Source organism: Carcharodon carcharias, chromosome 22, assembly GCF_017639515.1.
Source record: "Carcharodon carcharias isolate sCarCar2 chromosome 22, sCarCar2.pri, whole genome shotgun sequence".
Taxonomy (NCBI): domain Eukaryota; kingdom Metazoa; phylum Chordata; class Chondrichthyes; order Lamniformes; family Lamnidae; genus Carcharodon; species Carcharodon carcharias.
The window spans coordinates 43,838,873-43,854,584 of NC_054488.1; the positions used below are offsets into that span (position 1 = coordinate 43,838,873).

A 15,712-nucleotide genomic window follows, 5' to 3' on the forward strand; every position below is an offset into this window, starting at 1 on the left:
TGTCTAGTAGAATCTAAGATGGCAGATGAATTGTGATTTGACACAATTTTTATAATAAAGATGTAACGTGAAGATCATACTTTGGAAATTTTTTAGTAATGGACATCAACAGCACTTTAATGATGATGACTGTGGTGTGTAAACAGAATTTCTGAATGGAAGAATTTATTGATTATGCACGCAGTGCCTTTAACATATTTTGCAAGCAATGAAAGCACACTATTCCTCCACTGGTTCCTATTATGAAGACTCGGTTTGAATACCCCCCAATCAACTCATGGGTAAAGGGACTGCTTCTTGCTCTCAGGCCTCTGCTAATGTGCTGGCTTAGTTCAGTTGGAAGCACTCTCGTCTCTGTCAGAAAGTCAGGGTTTCAAGCCCCACTCCTTGAATGCACAATGTAAACTGACACTTGAGTGCAGATTGGAGGGAGTGCTATCTTTCAGATGAAATGTTAAACAGAGACCCTGTATGGCTCTTCAGATCTAAAAGTTCCCATACCGTGATTTGAAGAAGAGCGGGGGAGTTCTCCACACGTCCTGTGCAACATTCATTCCTCAGTCAGCACCATCGCAATAGGTTAATTGGCCTGTTTGTGGGACCTTGCTGTACCTTTCAAATTAATTCATTATCTCCAAAGTGCTTTAGGATGTCCTGTGGATGCCAAGTTTTTTCTTATTATTGAATAGCCTGCCACTAGAAGATAGTCAAAAGTAGCCCATGATGACTGGATCACTTGTTATCCCCCTCTCCCTCCATTATGGGCAGTTCCTGGCCTCTTCTTTGTAACATCCCACACTGGATGCTTATCATAGGAAAACATCTTATGTAGGAAATCCCATTTATGAATTTTGAGACTTACCATCTGTGGTGCAGCATGTGCTGAATCACCAAGTCACCCAACAGCATCCTCCTTCTTAATTACTCTATAACGTGCTGACAAAAGAGTGCCTCTTATTTAGCTTTTAAACATGTTTAGAAAATTCACCTACTGGGCAAAACTGTCACGTAGTATTTCAGGCAATCTTTCTTGTGGTGTGCAAATAGAACCATTGAAATAAGAATTTTGAGCAATGAAGTATTAGCTGAGGGGGAGTTTACCTATCTGAGAAATCTGCTGTCAGGCAAAAATGAGACATGCAAGAAAATTCGCTAGTGCATTTAATTTGCACCTAGTGCGGAATGCCTTCTGGAAAGGCTTCTCCAGTACCACAGTACCATGTTGTTCAAATCTTAACCAAAATGCCTGTACTGTCATCTCACATAGCAACTGCCAATATATTGCTTTCATTGCTTTGACGCGGTCTCAGTTTGAGCTATAGCGCATAAGATGTATCTTGGCAATGGTTTGGAAAGACCACATACAAAATAAAGACTGTTGTGTAAACATAGTACAGTGCCAATAACACTGCTGTTTACAATCATTTAGGTACATATGGTCCCTAAATAGTCTTCCTGCAGCAGTCACACGGTATCCAGGCATTGACGTGGTTGGATGATCTCCATGCTGATCGCCATCAGTTTGGTATCTAGACACTATAAGCATGATCATTGACTGTGATAGGATTGGTGTTCAATGTTAAGAAGGCATGAATCTAAGTTAGAAGGCATTGGTGAACTATTGCTTTGAATGCTGCTTGTCCCACTTGGCCAAACTGGGGGGAAAAACAGTGACACGTTTACAAATAGTAAAAGTAATAGCTTTTCATACAGATACAGAGTGACGTTGTCTTCCATGGCTTAATTAGCTGTAATATTGACATCACTCCAGAGAAAGAGCTAATGTGGTCTATGTTCTACCAATGATATATTCCAGACATTTTTATCTTATTTATCATTCAACTTTTTTAACTGAAATGTAACTGATTTACCCTGGCAGATACTTGTAAACAGGTGATATGAAAAGTTATTTCAGTTGTTATTCACTCGAACTGTTAACAAAGTGACAGAAAAATACAAAATAACTTTCAGGCAAAAAGAAATGAACAGAGTTTAAGGCTGCGTAGACATAGTCAAAGAACTTTTAGAAGTTCCAGAGCCATTTGTTTTTCCTATTATGGCAATCTGATAGTTTCAAGACTCCTAAAAAGAATTAAATAATTAGCATAGTCCCTTACATAATTTTGATTTGTGAGTGATAGTAGTAAAGCAGGAAAAATTAAACTTTTGTGAATTACTAATGAATTGGATCAAATATCATATATTGCAAACACAGATCAAACAAACAAATATGATGGCTGGATGGGCAATTTCACCATAAAAGAATAAATGCTCAATTGATTTGTTTTCATTGGAGAAGAAGTTATATGAGGAATCAATATGTTAGCAATTTAAAATATATATGATTGTGCGTGGCTTCCCACAAAAATATATGATGCATTTAAAGGATAACTTCAAGAAGAAGTTAATGCAAGCCTTATCCTGGAGTTTTCCTAGTACTGTAAACAGATTCATATTTGTTTTCCCTTTTAAAAATACATTTGGGTCTCATCCAAATTGAAGCCACCAATTCCCAAGTCTAGAGTGCTCAGGTCTAACAGTATCAGCACCCCACTTCTCTGTATTCAGGGTAATCGCTGACAGACAGCTGTGTACATTAAATAATTCAACTGCAGCACAATTTCTCCAGGTTTAGGATTCTTGCTATGCCTGGCTATGTTCAGAAAAACTGTCTCCAACGTTATGACCGGTGCAGATTGATAAAATGCATCGGGGTGCATTCCTACACAACCTCCAGGACACGGTCATGTCACTGTGCTGGCGACCTCCCGGGACCTTGAAAATTGAAAATAGCTAGTGCCAGCTGATGAAGGAGATAGAGAAAATAAGCGATTGGACAATCGATATGAATATGAATAATCAATAAGCCAGCAAAAGGCATGGAGGGAGGGTTTAAAACGAACTATTTATACACAATGATGACGCCACCATGCAAAGCTGCTTCCTGTAAAGTGGTCTTTCTCTTCATGGTTTGAGGCATTAGGGCTGGTTTGAATTTCCGGGTTGTGGAATTTCAGTGGTTGATGACATCACCTAGATGATGGCATACATCAGCAGCTGTGTGACGTCACACCACGGGGGGGGGGGGTTGTGGAGCGCGGGTGGGTGCTCCCAAAATCGACGTCACTCATTTCCCAGGGTCATGACCTCGGCTGAAAGTTCAAGGCAATGAACTCGTGCCTGGGAGAGCTCTGCTGGCCCGGGAACCAGAGGAACAGTGAGCCAGGGCTGTGTGTGTGTGTGTGTCCTGTAAGAGCTCAGCGAGGGGAAGGACTGCGGAATCCCATCAACATGAAAATCAGCAGAGGGAACGGATGAGCTTTTTATGTTTTTTTTTAAAAAGTCAAGCAGATTCAGAATAAATCCTTGATGTGTGTCCATTTCTTTAAATGTATCCTTTCTTTCTGCAGAGGTGGCGGGGGCGGTGGTGGGGTGGAGGGTGACGAGTTCCTGGTTCAGTCCTGCTTTTATCCAACTTCCAAATACAACAATAGCCGAGTTTGGGGAAGTTTGCAGAATTTGCAGCTTCTTTACCGATCGCAGAATTAGAATTTTCCTCACCTCCTCCGCCCCCCCCCCCCCAGTCACAAAATCTCCACCTACCCACGCACCCCGCCCCCCCCCCCAAAAAAAAAACCAGCCCAACAACAACACAAAACATAGTGGCGGAAGCGCCGGGGGTCTGAGACAAAGAGAGCAGGGCTGCCTGGTCAGCGGGATACTAAAACTGGGGGGAAAGCGGAGAGGATCTGGTAAAGGGATTAGATTTCGCTTCTCTCTCATCAATTTTATGGTTAATGTCAAGCGGCTCCATTGTGGGAGAAGAGGCACGTCAGCCAGCCATAAATTTGTGTGCGGAGTGGCAGCGCAGAGCGCATCTGTTTGACCGAGTTCATTCCCTCTGATACTGCATGGAGACAGGTAGAATCCTGTTTGCACACCATCCATCCATCCATCAGCGAAACAGAGTCAACCCGGGACAAAATACAAAGCGACCAGCTATTTACAACGGAAACGTTTTCCATCTGCCGCCTGCGTCCTGTCGGTATGTTCATTTAGAAACAAAAAATTGTGTTTCCCCCGCCTCCACCACCACCCCCCCCCCTCATCGGGGCGTTTGTCAATAAATACATTATATGGGGCGCGGGAGAGAGAGAGAAAGAGAAAAAAAAGGAGCAGAATGAAACGCACCAGTATTTGTAAAAACCTATGAACGCTGTTTAAATGGTCAGATGTCCTAAAATGATTGACCACACGGTCTCCCAGATAATAAGCAGTATAAGCTCCTCATTAGAGTGCTTTTTGCCTTTGACTCTGCTTCGGAATGTGGATTACCGATTCAATTTTAGAATCGAAAATAACTTCTGTACCATAAAAACGCGCAAGGAGTTGAAACCGTGATGAAAGGGACAAGATATTGCTGTTAGATTTCCTGGAAATCTAGTAGGAGCGATGTGCAATTTGCAACTGGATTTTTTTTTTAAGTAAATTACACATTTCATACCTAATCGGTTTCATTCTGTTTCCGTTGGGAATGTTAGCAGCGATCGTGTGGGTGAGAATGGCGGAGTCCCCATATTTTGCTTGCTACTTGGGAATGTGATAAATGCCCTTGTTACTTAAATTAAACTTCAGATTTCGGGAGCAATGGTTCCGCTTGGTACTTGAGGGGACGTGCCAGATGTTAGTTGGTGGAATTCTGAAGCAAATGCGCCAGAATTTTCATTTACGGGCGGCTTTGCTGCCGAAAGGATTGTTTCACCGATGACTGCCTCTTTTTTGTTGTTGTTGTTGTTGTGATTATTGGCCCGAAAACACTCCGGGAATCACGGCACAGACGAACCCGTCATAAATTGCTGTAGTGCAAAAACGCCCGGTGGTTTAATATATATATATATATATATACATATATATATAAAAAATCAGATGCCGGTGAAAATGTAGTTCATACAATTGCTGCAGAATTGCATTAATGACAGGGCCTATAGCATGTTTTGCTGTAGTCGAGATCCAACCAGAGTTGTCACCCGGTACCTTTCTATTTCGCAATGTCATTCATTCCCTCTTCCATAGATCCTTTTTTTTGAAGTTTAAAAAAAAGACACTGACAGGGCTGCAGTTGCAGGATTACTAATACGTTGCCAATTAGACCCTGTTTTGCAGGCTTAAAGCAAATAGATTGAACTCTTTTGGTTCGTGTTGCATCGAGGACCTCGGAACGTCTTTTGTTTTTTAATCAAATTACCGTCGAAATTCGAGTGTTTTTTTTGGCGTTGTGCAGATAATCGGGCGGTTGGCATGGTGGGAGTGAAATCATGCAGAACGCTCTAATTCCCTTCTCTTATCTGCGGAATCCGGTTTTTTTTAAAAAAAGGTTAACATTGCTGAATAAGAAACACATCTTGATTGGAGGCACATTACTGGGGGAGGGAGGGAGGGTAAGGGGTGGGGGGAAGTCGGGGTGTACAGAAAAAGGCAGAACATCTTTTACCGCTTTTCAGTTATGTATTTTATTGCGTGTTGTGTCTTTTAAACAACAAAAGAGGAGGAAGAAAAGGAGTTGGATAGGGGTAGCCCGAGGGTTGGGGAACTGTTTGTGATGGGGCTTGGCATAATCAGCTATCATCTTATTGTATTGCCCTGACTGAAGGCTAGGTTGCTAATTGTCTGCTTAAAATGCAGGGGGGTGGGGGGTGGTGGTGCTGCAAACACGGTAAATCAAAACAAAAAGCTTGTCAGGCAATGGATGTTGATTTTTTTTAGTTCATTTGTGTGTGTGTGTTGGGGGGGGGGGGGGGTATAATAAAAAGGCAGCGTCGCCAACTGAACCAAGCTAGAATTACTACCGCTAGAAATGTAACTCCTGCTCACTTTTAACATTTAGGTAAACGTGTTCTGAGTGAAATATGTGATGGGTTGCTCCTCAATATCATTGCAACTTTAAAAATAATGGTCATTGCAACACGTGTAGGGGCTTCCCAGCATACTGTTGCTGCAGACGGGGGAAAACACACTCAGGGTTTAACATTGGTATTGAGGTATATGTGTGTTTGAAAGAGAGAGAGAGAGGGAGAGCAGAGTCTGTCTGTGTGTTTTCAGTTTCATTCTAGGAGGTTCCGCAATATCCATGTCATGTTGCTGAATTCTCCTGCGAGTAACCGGGTCGGAGCACACTTAGAGCGGAGAGAGAGAGAGGGAGAGGGGGAGAGAGGGAGTCTGCAGAGTGCAGGCGACATTGGGATGTGCTTGAAAGTCCAGACAAACGTTGTCAAGCTTCACAGAGTCGCCCTGTGCGACCAAACATCACGAGGATCGACTTAGATTGTAAATCTGGGTGTTATTCGATTGTAAAACAGGGCATGCATTTTTGTGCCATTTTTGCTTTCGCTGCTTTGTCATTCACTTCATGTCCGGTGCTCCACGCGGCAAAGCGTTTTGTCTCTTTAAATGACAATGAAGGAACCTCCGGTTCCAGCAGCACCATCCCCGATAGTGAAATTGTGCACAAAAAAAAGAGCCAAAACACATAGGAGCAGAGCCACTGAACTCCCAGTCTGCAGATATATTGCTTTTTGTATAACGTTTGAATAAATGCATGTTATTTATTGCAGACACACACAGAACAAATTGTGTATATCGTTAACTCTATCTTCATTCCAAGAAGCAGATTAAGTAATATTGACTTTCCAGACAGTTTTCATTCGGTCAAATGAGTTTCTCGTCGCCCCCACCACCCCCCAAACACACGCTACCCTCTCCCCCCTTTTAGCTCACATTATGTTGGATTGAAAAAAAAACTTTGCCCCCTCAGCACAAAGAGTGGTGAACATTCGCTCCTCGGTCTTGCCCCTAGTTTCTTCAGCCAAGTCGCTGTTTATTTTCTCCTCGGATTTTTCAGTCTGCTCTAGTTTCTCTCTCGCCTTTTTGCTATCTAGGTCCCCCGTTTCTATCTCTCTCTCTCGTGCTCCCGCTCCAACCTGCTGTTCTCAAATAAAGACTTTTTTTTAAATTAAAAAAAACTTTTGATAAATTGCAGATTTCTAGCCACAAGCCTCCACGTCCCTTCCGACTGATAAGATCTGAAACCGAAAGTATATTCACGCGGCTCTGTGCCCGGGCAAGTTAACATTACCATCTCGTCGCCACATTTACACCCCTGTCACTGAGTTTCGGCTTCTGATGGCGGGTGGGGAAATTCCAAAAATAAACTGAACTCCCCCCCACCCCCCCAACAAAACAATGAAATGATTTTACAATTGCCTGGGAAATATCGGTCCTGCAATTTAAAATAGGTCGTCAATAGATTTTTTGCAGATACGATGATGATTTTCAAAGTCACTGCTTCGGAGTGTGGTAGAATAACTCAGGCATTTATATTTGCACACACACACACACACTCTGTCTCTCTCTCTTAACAGTCACATTCTTCCATCAAGTATTGGGATTTGAAATATGAACCGCGTTTGAATCTCCCAGAGCAGCCCGGCTGAAGGAGCATAGCCATCAGCTGCCGCCCGCCTCTCAGCCTGCAATCTGAACCGAGTGCAGTCCTTCCCCCCAATCTCGCGGGAAAGCCCTCGCCATTTCGCCGCTCCTTCTGCGAAACGGGCCAGCAGCCTGCGGCGTCCAAGACGCGGATAACCCAAATGCAATATTAAAACAGCCATCTGCATGCAGTGTATAGCATTTATTTAGATCGGTAATTAAATTCATTACAATGCATAAATTCATCAGCAGATAGCAATTGCTAATAACCACCTTACATATTGAACATCGGCTGTGTTTTCGTCATGTTGTTGGATAGTAAATTGATAATTAACAACTATGACAAATCATAAAAATTCTTTTCGCTCAAGCAATGGCCCTTTGGACAAGTTTGCGGTATGAACGTTCACATTTACATCCCTCAATTTTAAAAGCGGCGACCATTAAAGTGGAAAAGGAGGGGGGGTCTCTCATCTCTGCTATAAAACAGAAAGACACGGCCACCCAAAAAAAAACCGGGGTTTGTCTGGAGTCTATTTAATTTTCTTTTTTCAAAACTGACAGACCGTCAGAAATAGCAACCTCCTGTTGTTGTACAATTGCAAAACAATATTGAAATGAATCACCCAAGAATTCTTTTTTAAAAATTCACAGCATATATCTGCAGCTGAATTCCCAAAATGATCGAGCACCCTAAGTGTTTACTCAGGAAGCGCCAAATCCATTTAAAAACAAAAATAAACCTGCAGGATATTTGCAAAACGCAGCGTTCGAATGTCCGAGGCTACCCTGTTATCCCCACATTTAAATAATTAGAATGTGTAACGAAGAGCTTTAAAATAAAACCCCGATCGGGCTCCCAACAACTGAATCTGGGAATATAAAGGAGATAAATGCGTGACAAACATGATTATTAGCAACTTGTAGATTTAAAACTATTTTACACTGCTGGATTTAAAAGCATAGCTGGAACAACTTTGGTTTTAAGGGGTTCGGTTTATTTGAATAACTGAAGGGAGAGTGCTATTTGTGATTTAATACACCCTATACGCCAGGAAGCAAACATGCTCAATAATGAAACTTAGCGACAAAGGTGTGAGTTCTGACTCTGAATTATCAGGCCTTTAATTTTCAATGGGGTATATATATAGCGGAGGAATTGAGATTCGAAACCACCTCATTTTTAAATATGGCTGAGAATTTGCTGGGGAGGTTATTTCACCTCCTCCAGTTGACGTGAAAGCTCAACCCTCCGATTTCATACTGAACTCCCTTTGGTGATTTCATACAGCCAGGATGGTCACGCAGTGAGCGTGGTGGATCCTTCACTGCGTTCAAATTTAGGATTTCAGTAGGACAAATATCAAGCAGTGAAAAAAAATCCTAGTCAGGGGAAGATACTGGTAAAAGAATCACACAATGTTCACCCGTGCTTGCAATTAAAAAAAACCGTTTCCGCACGCTCTTGAATGTGGAAATTTGTTATCCAGAGTAAACTGGGAAGGAAACAAGCCAATGCAGCAAGAAGGGTAACCAGACCAAGGGAGGTTTAAAATGGAGTTGATTCAGTTGTGCATTGCGTTCCCAATGCACGCCTGCCTTCGTTTCCACCTTGAAGGTTGCCGATTCGTAAGAAACTCTCAGCATTTAGTTGCATTCCTGATTAGCGACAAGACTTCCAGCTTTTTCTTTGGGGGGGGGGGGGGGGGGGTTGTAGTAAATTGTGGCGCGCTTACAGATTCATTTGTAAAATAAATTAGGAAAAAGTTTCATTCAAAATGGTTGCAACAGACGCCAAAAAAAGAGGCTTCGCAACCGTGAAAGGGGCTTGCTATCCTTATTTTCAATCATTTTGGCAAGTTCCCTTCGTGTGATTACATGTGAGTAACTTCATGATACCGTGTGAGAGCGCCATCGTACAATAAAGGGGCCCATTGTACAAATTGTATTTTTAAAATTTCTTTTTGATAAAAGCTGTTCGAGCCTAAAGAAGGAAATGTCTGACCTTATGAGGTATTTCGGTTTTTATGTGTTTCTTTGATTCGCCGTTACAGTCACTTAGAATGTTCATACTAAGTACGAACAGACATCTGGTTTACTTTTGAAACACTTTCTCTTTAATTGATGTTTAAAAGCAGTCGTTATGGCTATCGGTGGGCTTCTACATGTTAAAGTTAAAACCAGATCTCCTCCCCACCCCACCCCTCTCCCGAAAAAAAATGCAGCCCTTTCGAAACGTGATCTGTCCAGATTATGTCCCTGAAAATTCCTCTTAAACACGCGATTAAAGAAAGCAGAAATATAAAATGCACGGTGTAAACATTCACTGCCTCAGTCTTTTCGAGCCCCGTTTATTTTTACGTTTTTTCCATAAAATGCATGGTAATGAGGCAGCCGGGCCAATCGCTCCTTCCGTTTACGAGGGTGACCTCAACAGTTTATAATACAGCACAGATGCAGGACCCTATTAGAGAGATTTCTCACATTCCCTTAAAGCTCGGCGGATTAAAGTAACAGTCTCTCTCTTCTTCCGAGGCTCTTTTTACAATCTCTCTCGAAAATCATGCAGCAGACGAGCTGGCTGGAGCCGTGCCTTATTTGAATGTCAGTTTTAAAATTTGAAAAAAAAACCGGCGTTATTTTCCCTCTGAAATGCACTTTTTAAAAATCGCATTAAACTGCTTTCTGACGGTCAAGGTTCCCGAATCAGACCCCGAAGCTCAGAGCTCACTGCTTGGTCGGTTCTGAATTCACGAAGCCGGCCTAAAATGGACAATTCCTGCCAGGGATAAACTTGATGCTGGTGCTGTAGATTTTAACACGGTTAATGTTTATTTATCTCTGCAGCTCCCGCCTGTGTAGTCGATCTACACAAAAATAACAAAACGGGCGTTTGGGTAAAATCTTGTGAACTATATATTGCAAAGTTTAAATATATACATTAAATATAACGCCGGCAACAGTCATTTCCAATCTCAGATGTAATTGAAAACTACTTTTTTCTACCCGTCCTTTCCTCCGCATGTTCTCCTGTTTTACATAAAATTACTTTTAAAAGATGCGTCTTTCTGCTCCCTTTTTTTGCGTTTTGCCTTGCATTGCAAGCATGTATAGAGTCGCCTCCCGTCTCTGGTGACAAATCCTCGTTCCGGTAGTTGGATCTGGGTGTAAGATCGAAGGAAACTGTCAGTCAGTGATGCTTCATTGATCACGCACAATCCTCTTTGCAGGGCTTGCCTTCTTCAACAGCCATCAGTCATTTTGCATTAATTATCCTATCCGCTGGTCCTCCAGGCTTCAATAGGACTCCTCTGTGCACTGTTGGTGTAAAGTGTGAGAGAGAGAGAGGGGGAGAGGAAGGCAAAAAGGAGAGAGTTACAAGTTAGAAAAAGGGGAGTGAGAATCAAACAGATGCAGAGATTTACACACACACATATATATATATATACACACACAAGACTGGTAGCTTCAGAAGGCGGGGGTGGGGGGGAGAGAAATGACAACACAGAAACAGAATTAGAAAAATAAATATTTTTAACCCACCTCGATTTTGCATTATTCCCTTTTCTTGAAACTCCTGCACTGCAGAGTGAAATCAGTCCAGACCGATGCTAACACACACGCACGCCATGTGTGTTTTGCAATGCACGTTGCCTTTGGAAGTTCCTCTTCGCGCCAGGCATGTTGTCTTGCATTTCTTCCTCCTACCGTCAACAACTGCTTGTTCTTCCTGCTTGTTCAGATCTCTTTTTTTCCCCCTTCGTTGCGAACTCGTTTTTGTTTTGGACCACATTCCGAAACCACCATCTCCCCCTTTGGGCACAGCTGCCCCCTGCTTTATCTTTCTCACACTCACCCCTACACATGTTAAATGACTTTAAAGTGTTCTTCTATTCAATCCCTTTGTTGCTCCTCTTGGTCATGTCGTAGTAATCTTGGTGCCTGCTTGCTGGGTTTGGAAAAGTCTGATATCTCGCTCTTCCTGCTTCCTTTCACAGCACCACTTTTTGTCTTCTTTCTGTCCCATTCTGTCCTTTTCTTCCACGTTGCTTATCACTTATGGCTCCCTCTCTCTGTGTTCTGCAATTCTGCTGCCTTACGTTTGCACTTTTCTTCCCGTGTAATTGCTTTCCCCCCCACCCCCCTCCCCTCAGTATTTCTCTGCAAAGATCACCTTCCTCCTGCAGTACAACTCCACTCTTTTACTCTTCCCCTTTTCTGCTCTAGGGCCATTTGGGTCTCTTTGGAGGCCGCCACGAAACCGTCACTTCCCTTTATACCTCTCTCCTGGCGACTGTAGCGAGGGGCGCCCCGAAACCGTCGCCGCGCCCTAATTGCTTTTCATGCAGCTCGGTGCGGACTGGCCGCCAGCCAATCAGAGGCTTGTTTACACAGTTTGATTGACAGGAATCTGGCGGGCCGCCAGCCAATGGGGGTCTTGTTTACACAGTTTGATTGACAAGAGCCCAGGATTGCTAGCAGTGCGTGCCTCATTGTACAGACAAGTTGTTCAAGCAAAGAAATCTTTTAGTGCTCGTGCTCAACTGCAACCTTTTCAGAAGTGTAGCATGTCACATAGCGTCCAGATAATTAAAAATTAGTATTTTTTTTTGCTTTTTCACAATAAGGCAGTGTATACTCGGAATTGCAGTAAGTACACATTTTTGCTACATATATACAATGAAAGTCAAAAGACAAACATTTTAAAAATTAAAATATTTGTTACTTTAAGTGTAACCTAATGTATTTCCGTCTTTTGTGTTGTTATTAAAGAAATGTAATCAATAAACCGTTCTCTCTTTATTTTGGCTGTGCAACGCCAGTAGCCTTGTGTATAAACGGAAGCAGTAGCTCCAAGCGGGACGCTCTGCATGTGGATCCACTCTGTGCGCTCTGTAGCCCGGCTGGGTTCGTGAGGGCAGCGTCGATTCCTCCCCAGCAGATACCATTCACTTTAGGTTCACCCAAAACACCTTTTCAAACGCTTCCCTAATTTAAGAAGGGGGGGGGGGGGGGGGGGGGAGTGGAATAATAGATAACAATGTAAAGTCTCTACAACAGCCGCCTTTGCTTTTCTCAAACTGAGAGGGAGCGGTCTTAGCTTGAAGCAGCTCGCTTCTCAGACGGATGCGAAATAGTTCATTCATATTCAGTATTTATAGAGAGGGTATCAATTTTTTTTAGATATTCCTGAACGTACAGAAACAGTAAGAATGAGAAATAACTTTCACCGCTGCTTTGTGGGCGAAATTGGATTTTAATGTTTAAGCACAGCAGTGCTAGGTAGAGAGAATAGGACCAGAACACACTGAAGGAAACGCTGGTCACATTGCGCTATGAATTGATAGTTCAATCCCCCATATTTGAAAAAAAAACGGACATTTTACCCAATCCGATTTTAATTATTTTTAAAAAAATGTACGCTGTACTCTGTTGATTAATTGCTACATCTTTGTGACCAATTCTTTAAACTGCAATCTGTGCTCGTTGTAGGACGCATTCTGCTAGTTTCGGGGTTTGGGTGTGTGTTTTCCAGCTTTGGTGCTTTCCTAAATGAAAACCGACTTTTTGAAATTGATTTGAGAAATTGGTTGGGGGGGGGGGGTGGGGAGGGTGGGGGTGGTTGGGGGATTCGGACGTTTGATTTTCCTTAGCATGAACGTCTCTGTTTAGAATTTAAAATATTTCACATAGCTCAGTGTGTTGTGGCAGGGGTAATTTCAGCCTGAAATTAATGTCGGGTGGAAATGAAGGAAGAGAGGAGGGAAGAGAGGGAAAATGCTGAAAAATAAGAGGAGATGGATGGAAGACAAATGATGAGCATCCAATTGAATGATAACCCCTTGCATTAAATTGCCGAGTGCACATCGGATGCGCGCTTCTTCAGAGCGGGCACAGAAATCCATCCTGCACATATAACTGGACAAAATGGTAAAGAAAAAATACAGTACAAATTCTGTTGCACGAACCAATTCGTCTTAGAAACAGGGCCGCCTTTAATAAACATTTCATTGTTTAATCCTCTGAATGTCATGAGTAATTTATGTCCTCGGGATCCGTATGCTGAATGCAGCCTCTGTAAGTGCAGTATTTGGCTTAATTCTCTTTCATTGTTGAGCAGTATGTAAGTGCTAAGGTAAATTGGTGTGATTTATAAGGGAGAGTGATTTTTAAAAAAGTATATATTATTAAAATGGTCTGGGGCGTTGGTTCTTCTGTGAAAATGTATGGGCTGGTTAGTGGCTGTGAGTTTTTCTTGAATTTCCTGTTCTCTGTCATTAGAAGGGAGCTGGAAATGGAGAGATTTTGAATTAGCAAGACGGGTTGGTGCATTATGGCGGCTGCAAGAAAGGCAGGACGGAGCCCGCAAAGTTTCCCTGCCCTGGGTTTGAAGTAAAATGTGCGATTGATCGCTGCTTTCCCCTCTCTCTCTCCCTCTCCCTTTCTCCTTGCAGAGCAAAGCAGACTCGGCTAGCTGAACAGCCCAACACTCAGATGAGCTCGGATCCGCCTGATTCCCTCCCGGAGACCTGCCTGGCTTTGTGGATCTGTACATTGGGGTGATCTCGGGGTCCGTTATGGACGGCAGGGAATTCGCTGCACCTCCCCACCTCCTCTCTCATGCGCTCGGCGTGGAGGCGGCCAGGGAGCGAGACGCCCTGTCGCACCGAGCCGTCGGACGGATCGCCTCGAGCGGCCACAGCACCGCACCGCATCCGGCCCAATTCCAGCCTGCAAAATACTTTCCCTCTCCCCTCCCCATGGCTACACATTCAGGTTAGTGAATCTCTCCATGAACTGTGTGTGTGTGTCTGTGTACAAGTCCAGGCTGCTAATGGAAGTAAATAATTTTGCAAATAGCTCTGCGAAATTTCCCCAAAGCATGCTCCCATGCAAGCTTTTGTTAGTACCTCAATGTGGCTGGGAGCAGCGCTTTCAGAAACATGAATCGATGTCTATTAACATGAACAGCTAGAATGTTCCTGGGATAATGCTTAGTTTGAATGGTAATGCTTTATACTGTTAACATCCTGATAAAGCGCATTGCATTCTGTAGAAAAGCAGTGTGCAAATCATATATTCAAATGTTCTTCAGTACAAAGAAATTGGAGTCACATTGAATACGGCTCACAAGAGATGTGTATTTTGATACAATATACTGCAATAGGAAAATTCTGACCGTTAGTTTCTGCATATTCTGCAGAAATGTAATAGTGCAAAGCGATATTGAATGGAGTCATTCAAAAAAAAAGGTGCTCCCGCCCGTCACATTTAGTGTTAAGCGCAGTGGCAATGTGTCTGTCTGCGGGGTGTGTAATGGTGTGGTGTAATGCTCGAAATTCCGCTTTCTAAAATGGTTTGCGAAGTGTGAGGGTGAAAATGGGTTCACTCGAGATCCAGAGGCTTGGTCAAGTGTTCCTGGTATTCTGTTAAACAAATACTGCACAGGCGTTCGTGCAAAAGAAAAATATTCGGCTGCTTGATCTAAAAAGAGGAAACCCAAGCCAGAATGCTGAGTTTGGTTCGGTGTGTAAATGCACGCCATGTTCTCGGAATGGTACTAATTTTACACACACACACACGCGCGCACACACACACATCTATATATATAGTTTAATATAAGTGGTGCAGCACTGCGGAAGTCACAGACGTGTTGGAGCACGGGATTCCAGTGCCTCACTCCAACTCACTTTCTCTAACTGAAAATTCAGATTCAAGCGTCGCCGGACTTCACAAATGTTGCTGCGCGGCGTTCCACTATCCTAACGGCAGTAACAATAATAAAGAGGTTGTCAGTCCTTGGTTTGGCAGAGCAGATGTTTTGAATGTCGGTGTTTCTGCTTTTTTTCAGTGATGGTTTTTAAGTATATAGTTTGGATCAAATTTCAGGTTAAAAAAAGAGCAAAACGCAGATACAGACACACACACACACTCACAGGCACACGCGTTCCTCTTGGTGCTGGCCAGAGCGAGGGCTACGGCGGAGCTTGGTAATATTTCTGGGGAGGGTGGGGAATCGACATCGCTTCAGTCACCGCCGAGAATAGTCAGTGAATTCCCCCCTCTCCGCCTCCTACACTCACCTCCCAACCCTCGGAACTACAACCATTCAGCGCTACCTTTGGCTGCATTGACAAATTTGGCAGATGAATAGTCCGTTTGGTGGGGTTTAGGAGTGTAAAAGATGTGAGGCGATTCTTCATGTGTTACACGGGAAAATGCTTAA

General features: G+C 43.1%; 1 protein-coding gene and 1 long non-coding RNA gene across 4 annotated transcripts in view; one reads left to right on the top strand and one right to left on the bottom strand.

The window, feature by feature from the left end:
* The first annotated feature begins 3,727 nt into the window (after window positions 1–3,727).
* Window positions 3,728–15,712, top strand: part of bahcc1b (BAH domain and coiled-coil containing 1b) — a 277,536-nt gene continuing 265,551 nt past the window's right edge. For 2 of the 3 annotated variants that reach the window (XM_041216621.1, XM_041216623.1), the window contains exons 1-2: window positions 3,728–4,045; window positions 13,941–14,262. In XM_041216621.1, the coding sequence (XP_041072555.1) occupies window positions 14,064–14,262 (199 nt within the window). In that variant the 5' untranslated portion in view covers window positions 3,728–4,045; window positions 13,941–14,063. Of the gene's footprint in view, window positions 4,046–12,000; window positions 12,136–13,940; window positions 14,263–15,712 lie in introns of those variants that run through there. The other variant, XM_041216622.1, reaches the window with a different exon arrangement.
* On the bottom strand, window positions 9,821–11,619 carry LOC121293576. The gene is made up of 2 exons (XR_005946562.1): window positions 11,029–11,619; window positions 9,821–10,803 (listed from the first exon to the last, which is right to left on the bottom strand). It is a non-coding gene; the product is annotated as an uncharacterized LOC121293576 (long non-coding RNA).